The sequence below is a fragment of the Nicotiana sylvestris genome, chromosome 7 (genome assembly GCF_000393655.2).
Source record: "Nicotiana sylvestris chromosome 7, ASM39365v2, whole genome shotgun sequence".
Lineage (NCBI taxonomy): Eukaryota > Viridiplantae > Streptophyta > Magnoliopsida > Solanales > Solanaceae > Nicotiana > Nicotiana sylvestris.
The window spans coordinates 5,209,373-5,219,419 of record NC_091063.1 but is presented as its reverse complement, the minus strand read 5'-3'; the positions used below and the strand labels follow the sequence as shown (position 1 = coordinate 5,219,419).

General features: G+C 38.7%; 1 protein-coding gene across 1 annotated transcript; it reads left to right on the top strand.

The window, feature by feature from the left end:
• The first annotated feature begins 266 nt into the window (after positions 1-266).
• LOC104233724 (mitogen-activated protein kinase kinase SIPKK) lies at positions 267-10,045 on the top strand. Its single transcript, XM_009787162.2, has 9 exons — positions 267-597; positions 711-795; positions 5,868-6,002; positions 6,096-6,320; positions 6,399-6,581; positions 6,757-6,980; positions 8,401-8,446; positions 8,530-8,629; positions 9,605-10,045. Exons 1-8 carry the CDS (start codon positions 521-523, stop codon positions 8,617-8,619), a joined length of 1,065 nt encoding a protein of 354 aa, XP_009785464.1. The 5' UTR covers positions 267-520; the 3' UTR covers positions 8,620-8,629; positions 9,605-10,045.
• The last annotated feature ends 2 nt before the right edge of the window (positions 10,046-10,047 follow it).

The window sequence follows — 10,047 nt, the reverse complement described above, 5'->3', positions numbered from 1 at the left end:
AACGCACGCGCTGTGCCATTTCAGCAGAATGTGTTTAATTGGCACACTTTCAACTATGCTTAAGTGTTCAATAGGTAAAGCCTTTAGATAAGGTGTCTAAGTGGAAAACTGGGACAAGTTTAGGGGGCCATCTATGTATTTGTCCTTTAAATTCTCTTCAGAAAATGAAAAAAATAATTGAAGTAAGAAGATGTTTTTTCTTATTTAATCTTTTTAATTTTGAATATTTTTTTTAACTTTTTTCAACTTTAAATACCCATAGAGAGGAAAAGTCGACGACTGTCTCACCATCTTGTTCTGAGTCTTTTCTTTTTACTTCCCTCCTTTTTCAGTTTCTCTTGGTTGGTGAGATCAAACTTACATAAGTTGCCTCTCATTTCATCGAAGGTTTCTTTCAGTAGAGTGTAGACCCAGCTAAATCCCAAGATTTGCATAAAAAAGACGAACTTTAACAACAACAGGAAATACCCAATTTCTCAGAAAAGAGTTTTACACAGTTTAGTTCAAGGATTCACTGCAAATGAAGAAAGGAATTTTACCCCCTAATCTCAAGCTTTCTCTTCCTCCTCCTGATGAAGCTATTCTCTCTAAATTCCTGTACCACTCTCTCTTTCTCTCTCTCTTTCTCTCTCTCTCTCTCAATATATGTGTATGTGTGTGTATTTGTTCTTTGTTTGCATTTGTTAATTGGTGAGGACTTTTGGGTGTAGGACTGAATCAGGGACTTTTAAAGATGGGGATCTTCTTGTGAATAGAGATGGAGTTCGAATTGTCTCTCAGAATGAAGTTGAAACTGTATGCTTTCTCAAGGACTGGTTTTAAAGATTTGAAATTTTACCTTGTAAACTATTTATTAGTTTGCTTTCTCATTGCACGTGGAATTGAAACTGTTGACAATCTTTCAATATTATTACTATTATTAGAATCTCATCTTAAACCAGGCCGATTATATTATCGCAACAAATTTAGGCTTATAAGTCCACGGATTTCAAATCCTACTTTAGGGCCAGTAAGTGGGCCAGGCCCGGTCCTAAACGGGCCTAAGTGGGCTGGTCCTAAGTGGTCCCGGGCCTAACTAGGCCCAACGGATAATTTTTTTTTTTTTTTTTAATTTTATAGAAATTAGAAAAAAAAGATGGTAATAAATATGTAATAATACAATTTACCTTATCAACAAATAAATAAATAAATATGTAAGGCAATGCGTAATAATTTTGATGAGACACGAGGCGGCGTCAACGAGAGACTGGAAATTTGGAGACATGCCCTTGAGTCTAAGGGTTTCAAGTTGAGCAGGACAAAGACGGAATACCTCGAGTGCAAATTTGGGGTCGAGCCGACGGAAGCGGGAGTGGACGTGAGGCTTGACTCTCAAGTCATTCCCAAGAGGGGTAGTTTCAAGTACCTTGGATCAGTTATTCAGGGGATCGGGGAGATCGACGAGGATGTCACACACCGTATAGGGGTGGGCTGGATGAAGTGGAGGTTAGCATTGGGAGTCCTGTGTGAGAAGAAAGTGCCACCGTTACTAAAAGGTAAGTTTTATAGAGCAGTGGTTAGACCTGCCATACTGTACGGGACGGAGTGTTGGCCGGTTAAGAACTCACACATCCAGAAGATGAAATTAGCAGAGATGAGGATGCTGAGGTGGATGTGCGAGCACACTAGGATGGATATGATTAGGAATGAAGATATTCGAGAGAAGGTAGGCGTGGCCCCCATGGAGGACAAGATGTGGGAAGCAAGACTCAGATAATTTAGGCACATTCAGAGGAGGAGCACTGATGCACCGGTGAGGAGGTGTGAGCGACTGGCTGTGGTGGGTACGAGGAGAGGTAGAGGGCGACCTAAGAAGTATTGGGGCGAGGTGATCAGACATGAAATGACGCGACTTAGGATTACTGAGGATATGGCCATTGACAAGGAATTGTGGAGGTCGAGCATTAAGGTTGTAGGTTAGGGGGAAGTTGCGAATATTTCTACGGTGCACCAGAGTGAGACTAGCCAGTTAGGATTTAGTTTTAGGATGCTAGTGGTTATCTAGTGATGTAGGGCTTTATCTGCTAGTTATTATTGTACTTTGCATTTATTTCGTATTTCTTATATTGATGTTATTTTATTATGATTCTATTGATGGTACTAATATAACGTCTCTTGTTGCCTTCTTGAGCCGAGGGTCTCTTGGAAACAGCCTCTCTGCCCCTCGGGGTAGGGGTAAGGTCTGCATACATATTACCCTCCCCAGACCCCACTTGTGGGATTACACTGGGTCGTTGTTGTTGTTGTTGACAATATCTTTCTTAGTCTTCCTCCCCCTATGGAATGAGCACAACAAGGTGCTAATACCACCATTGAGAAGAAAAAGAAACTTATCAAGATGTGCCAAAACACAAGTTACATATTAATTTACATGGTATCTCTTACAAACTTCATAAATCCATTAAGGTCCGGAGGAATTTCCATTGGTGGTGGCGGAAAAAAAGTTTGTTCGTCACCGCTTCAGGGCGAAGCAGCATCCTCCGCAAGTTCAGCTAGCATTTCTTCGTAAGCTTCATCTACCTCTGGTTGTGATTCAACAAGTCCAAACTTTCTTCTTTCCGAACGGATCCAATCTCTTAAAAGTACTGATTTTTCCAAGCTCTCCCTCATAGATGCTTTATAATCACCAAGTTGAAGTCTTGCTTGACTGAAAGCGCTCTCCAATGCCACTGTTGAAGCTTGAATAGTTAAAATGTCTCGAGCCATCCTTGAAAAAATCGGAAAGCGTTTTTCTTTGTCCTTCCACCATTCCAAAATATTAAAGGAGCCGTCGGGATTCACTACTCAATTCCCTGTGACAACTAAATTTCAAGCTCATTTAGTTGTGAAAAATCACTAGTACTAGAACCTTGAGAACCCCTGAACCCGGCCCAAGCACTAAGTGCTCTTACTCCCGCAGTTCTTTTAGATGATTGAAAATCAGAAGAAGAAAGAGTTGGAACATTTGTCTAGCCTGATCTAATGCAACTTGATAAGCATTATAAATAGTTTGAGCATTTATTTTAATTGATGCTATTACTTCCGAAAGTTTAGACAACTCCTCTTCTTCAAGTGCTAAACCATTATAAACAGTTTCATACCAAAATTGAGGACCTCCTAATTTCATAGTAGGATTTAACAAGACAACAACACCATAAATAGGGGGAATAGGGAAAAAATATTTTTTAAACTTTTTTCTCATAGGATCAATAGCTTGTTCATAAATTTCCCCACCCTCTAAAAAATAAGCAAACAAATTTGCAAGTTCTGCAATATAAACTAAACAGTTAGAAATAGTCGGATAATATTACCCCGAAAATTCATTTGTAGCAATATGAAATTTTTTTTAAAAATCTACAAGCATTTTAACATTAACCCATTCCGCATTTGTAAGGTGCTCATCATTAGCACTTGAATGAGCATTAAACGTTGAGTTTATGGGGTTTCTAATTCATATGCAACAACTAAGCTTTCACACATGTAATTCCATCTAATTGGACAAGGTTTATGAACCTTTCTTTCTCTTAGGCCAAATTCATCGCATCTTTTAAAATATTCTCCAAGTCTACTTCTACAGTTTGAATAAAAAGCCCAGTTAAGAGCCATTTTAACCTTTTCAATTTCAACATTTAAAATTATCATACCATCACCCACAATTAAATGGTAAATATGACAAATACATCTAACATGAAAAATGTTACTAAATGCAGGACTTAATGTAGTGGTAAGCAAAACTACTTCATTTGTGTTACTAGTAGCATTATCCATTGAAACTGACATGATTTTATCAATAATGCAAAAATATCTACAAATATCCGTAACTGTGCCAGCAATAAATTGCCCTGTGTGACGTGAATTAATTATTCTATAAGTAATAATGCGCTTTTGCATTATCCACTCCTCATCAATCCAATGACTGGTAACAGTAAGGTAATCATAGTCATTACCACTTCTACCGATATGAGTTGTAATAGCAACATAACAATTTATATGAGTAAATAAATAGCGCAACTATTGTTCTTATTCATTTTTATATTTATAAATATCGCTCTTTATGGTTGTGCGAGGAAAACCTTTATAAGTAGGATTTCAAAATTTTCTAATATAATGCAAAAAGTGAGGGTTAGAAGGAAAACTATAGGGTAAGCACATAACAGTAACCATTTTGGCCAATTCTTCCCGATCTTTTTTTGGATCATAATATGAAATACCACCGCTAATAGTGTTAGTTCCTGGTTGAAATTGATTAGACGCGGTGCTAGGGTCAACCTGACTAGGAGTAGGTAAACTTGACCTCTCGGCCAAGGCTTTCATACGAAGATATTTGGCTTTATCTTGAGGGTGTATCAATATGTGTCTTTTCAAAGTCCCCCTGACCGTCAAAATATTTAAAAGCTAACTCTTTGCCACAAGTTTACACTTAGCCTTATTTTGTGAAATTAGTTGAGTAAAAAAAGGCCAAACAATAGATGTTTCTGTCCGTTTGGGACGTTGTCTAGAAAAAGTAGGGGTAGTAATAGGAGGGTCAGACGGGGCTTCATTTAGATTATCATTAGTTGGGTTAACTTCAGGAGCAGGACTAGTGGGTGTATCGTCATCCGGTTGCGTTTCATCAAAATCTATTTCTTCATCATCATTTTCATCAATAGTTGAATTACCATAAATAGCATTCATATATTCATGGTTTACTTGTTCACCAGCTCCAACATTATGCAAATATTGACTCTCAGTAAATTGTAATAAAGTATTATCACTATCAAGAATAACAACATGTGTAGGACGAGTATGGGGTTTGGATCGGGGAGCCCGGGGAAGTGGAAGAGGAATAGATTGGCCACTGAATTCACCACTCTTGGATTTACCCTTATTTTTACTAAACATTTTTTTAACGAAAAATCCATCTTAATTAATCAAACAATACAAAGTAAATAAAACAAACAAAACTATAGTATTAAAACTTAAGAGTTGGAACGAGTTTGCCGAATTGACGAACAACTTGTTGAAAATTAATTATCGTTGAAGACTTGAAAACTTCAATTCACCAACTTCACAATTTTTCACAAATTGCAACAATAAAGTAAGCAATTATAGAAGAAAATTAGAGAGAGATTGATGATTTGGTGAGAAAAATGAAAGAGTGAGTGGGTTTTTATATTTGAAAATAGGGAAAAAGTGTAATTATAAATAATTTGGGGTTAAAACAAAGTTGGGGGGTTAAATGGCTATTTTGGCAGCCCAAACGGCTACTTTTTAAATGCCCTAATGGGCAGATTTTTTTTATTTTAATTTGGAGCCATTGGGCCCGTTTAGGACCGGTTAGGACCGCTTGAACCGGCCCACTTTCCAGCCGGTCCCGGTCTCGCGGGCCTCATGCACAAGACCGGGCCACTTCCCAGCCCACCTCCCCCCGTCCCAGTCTTATACGGTCCTGGACCCAGAGCCCATGTGGGCCGTGGTCTTGGACCGGTCCCGGTCCTGGACCGGCCCACTTGCCGGGCCTATCCTACTTGGAGCCTTATTTTATTCTCATCTTGGGATTGGTATGCAGGAGGGGAGCCTTGGCAGTTAAAGTTGCTGCCATGTGACCAGGAGGGCACGGGTTCGAGCCATGAAACAACCTCTTGTAGAAATATGCAGGGTAAAGTTGCGTACAATAGACCCTTGTGCTCAGGTCCTTCCCCAGACCCCACCCATAACGGGAGCTTAGCGCATCAGGCTGCCCTTTTTCTTCGGATTGGTCTGCAAATTTATTTACTGGTCCTTTATGTTTTAGATCTCTCTTCCAGATACATTTTGCTCCATTGCAATCATGGTAGGATATTTATTATTACATTTGCAACTTTGTTCAGTCTTCAGTTATACAGCCATCAGACAGTCAGTTATGTTTAGCTGATTTTGAAGCGATTAAGGTTATTGGGAAGGGAAATGGTGGTCTAGTGCGGCTAGTTCAACATAAATGGACAGGCCAATTCTTCGCTCTCAAGGTATATGTACTCTTCAGTCTTCACCGTCTACTGCTTCCTTTTTTTTTTCCCGTTGTGAGGAACTGTTTTTACACACTAGTTGTCACAATTCAGGTTATTCAAATGAATATTGAAGAGTCTGTTCGCAAGCTTATTGCTCAGGAGCTGAGAATTAATCAGTCATCCCAATGTCCTTATGTTGTTATATGCTATCAATCATTCTTTGATAATGGAGCTATCTCCATAATCTTGGAGTATATGGATGGCGGCTCCCTAGCAGACTTTATGAAAAAAGTCAAAACGATTCCTGAACCATATTTTGCTGCCATCTGTAAGCAGGTAAAAAGTTAAATAATTGGATCTCAGCGAGAAGAAACTCCGACATGCTAAGTCGACCTTGTTTTATCGTGCAATTAGGTGCTCAAAGGCTTGTGTTATCTTCATCACGAGAAGCACATCATTCATAGAGACTTGAAACCTTCGAATTTGCTAATCAATCACAGAGGTGATGTCAAGATCACTGACTTTGGTGTGAGTGCAGTACTGGCAAGCACATCCGGACACGCCAATACCTTTGTTGGCACGTACAATTATATGTCTGTGAGTATCTTGCAGCCTGATAGTTAATAAAAAGTGAGTACAATATATTAGACTCCTAGGTAAATGTCATTCATAAATAACCTCAAAGAAACTGTTTTCTTTGCATATTTTGCTGCAATTATGTACAATCTTTCGGTATACCTGCAAGTTGCTGATATACTGCTATGTACTACAGCCAGAGAGAATTTCAGGAGGATCCTATGGGTATAGAAGCGATATTTGGAGCTTGGGTTTAGTTTTTCTAGAGTGTGCAACAGGTCAATTCCCGTATTCACCACCCCAGGGAGAGGAAGGATGGGTTAATGTTTATGAGCTTATGGAAACAATTGTTGACCAACCAGCTCCTTGTGCTCCTTCTGACCAATTTTCTCCTCAGTTCTGCTCATTCATATCTGCATGGTAAGTGTTAGAGTAACTTCCTGCCCTCTCTTTGTGTCAATGCATTAGTGTAGGCATAATACATGTATCTCTATATATGGTTCGTAACATTCTTGTGTATATAGAATATACATCTCAGCCATATTACTCAGGTTGGTAATAATGCACATTGTATAAGGCCAACTGCATAACTGCCCAAACACAAACCATAACTGTAAAATTCGTACGAGCTCCTCTATTGCAGGTAGCCCAAGTGCTGCCAGTGGCACTTTCTTGGTAGCCATGTCTGCACCAACCAAAGCACCACCTGCTGCCACTCATGCCAACCTCCTAGTCACACATCCTCCCTCAGCCAATACAACCGCTCACTATGTTCCCCCTTTACTAGTCGTCTCTGTAGCAATCGCCTTTAGTGTGCTCAAATACCAGTGCACCAGTCCATGCTTCCAACCTATACATCACTCACTGAGCAACAAGCACTACTTTTTTCAGGACTTCAGTGCACCAAATTTTTTTGCCCAATCCTCTCTCTTGTCTCACCTTTCTCAAAGCTTCATATGATAAGATTTTACTATAAATTACTTTTCTTTCACTCCCTTTTAAACCATCTTATCCTCCCTTTTTATCTCTACTGAGTATTCATATTCTTTATGAAAGAATTCTTCGACCTCCTCTTGTTCCAAGTCGTGAATAAGCATGCTAGAACTTATATATCGCATGACCCCTTGAATATCTCTTTTCAAGTAATCGGCTACCTGAATATTCTCTCATTAACTAGTCAATACTTTTGTGGAAATGATTTCTCCATGATTACCTCCTGCATCATACATCGAAATATATTTTTAAGAGCCATTTCCCACCTTTTACTTAGAAAAAAAGGAGCCATTTCCCTTCTTGTATTCAACACATCTGGCGGATCTCTTGCTCTTTGATAATCCCCTTTGACAAGCTGACTCCATAAGAAACTAACTCTTTTCACAAGCTTACTCTATAAGGAAAATCGCAGATTTTGTGCAAACTGGACCTATAATCATGTCAACGGGGAGTTTTTGGAATTTGTAATATGGAAGATGGGATTGGGGGATAGGTGAAGGAAGTGGATCAAGTTCTGCATTTCTGGGGGACATCCTTCCTTTTCTTTGTGTTAATACACTTGTTAAGGCATGCTACATCTATTTCAATGTACAGCTTGTAATATTCGTGTGTATAAATAATATACATCTCAGCCATACTACTCAATATGGCAAAATATTGCAAAGTACTATAGTTTCAGATCTAACTATTTTTGAATCTCAATATGCTTCTCATTGATGTTGAGCTGGCTGTATGGTAATGCGATACCTGGAGTTCCTGTGCACATTTCTCTGTGTATGTTTGTTAAATTTTGCTTATCTTATGGGGTTTCGAAAATTTCTTATGGAGTAACATTAACATATGTCAGTGTCCAGAAGGATCCAAAGGACAGACTGTCAGCAAACGAACTCATGGTATTGATATTACCTTTCATTTTTGTCGAAGTTATTATTGATCAATTACACGTGGTGACTGTATGTAATTCTATGAAATGCAGAGGCATCCTTTCATCACTATGTACAATGACCAGGATGTTGATCTGAGGTCTTACTTCGCAGCTGCTGGACCTCCACTGGCAACACTTTGAGCTATAATTAGTATGTATACATACATCTTTGTCTGTTTATATTTTGACCCCATGCCTTTACTCCTTTTATAGCTTTTACAGAAGACATTATTTAAGATACTATTTCCTGGTATGTCTCTTGTTGCTGTCTTGAGCCGAGGGTTTCCTGGAAACAGCCTCCCTGCCCCTCGGGGTAGGGGTAAGGTCTACATACATATTACCCTCCCCAGACCCCACTTGTGGGATCATACTGGGTTGTTGTTGTTGTTGTTGTTGTTGTTGTTGTTCCTGGTATGTCTATGGTAGTATGTCGAAGGAGGACCAAGGAGCAGATTGTTCTTCTCTTTTTCCATTTTTTACTATCTTGACTCGTACAGTTTCAGGTTTCTGTGATTTGGTGTGTGCCTTTTTTTTTTTGGTCTGGAGGGCCCTAGAATATGTTCATCCGTTTCCTCTCTCTAGCAGTCGCCCAGCTCTCATGCTAATCCTTTCCCTCCTATATGTCAGTTCTCTTATTTATCTACCCACATTATGTAGAGTGAAGGTTGAAGGAATAACAAGTCGGCCTTTTTCATCTTTCAAAATCATGCCATTGATTGTGCCGGGTAGTTTTGAATTGAGCTGACATATTATCTATCTTCTCATTTGCTTGAGAACTTTGAGATCATCTCATTTAGTTCAACTAAGTGTGCGTCGTCTAATCATTATTAGGTATTCATCAATACTTTAGCAAATCTTTCTTTGGTAACTTCATTAATCTATAATTTATACTTTCCACGTGAATATATAGCATATAGCAATTAGGGACTATATAGTTATAACTTATAAGCTTCGTAATGTACGTGCAGTTATTTTATTTCCCCTAACTTTTGTTGCCAGGTAAAAAGAGGAAGTTTTAATGTATTATTCCTATTTTCTACAGTGGAACAATATGTGAATTGTATATCATCTGTGGCCTATTCTGTTGTGCCATTCCTGAAATCTCATCAACTTCTCATTCTCGCAGATTTTGTACCTTGTATTGCAATTCGCAAGTGGTTGCCTGCATCCACAATCGTGGCGAAGTAGTTTAACGAGTGCTCCAAAAATGTAAAAGACAACCTCCAGATATCCTGTCAAATTGCTGGCTTTGTAATTACAACAGGAACTACAACTCCAGATATGCTATAACAGGAAGTTCTTTTTTGACAGTTTTCGCGACACCAAGTTGTGGTATATGATTTTATACCTGTTTGGAGCATAATTTTTCATCAATGTTAAGTTGGAAGTAGAAAATGCACTGGGTTCTCATTTTTTACTTTGGAATCAACTGAGTCATTGCTTGTAATAGTATGGTGGTGAACTTTTCTAGGAATATTACATAGCATTGATGTTTTGTATATCCTGCCCCGGGTTAATTTATGTTCAAACACAGTTTCGACTTTCAAATACTCTTTTTCAGCTTCAAGT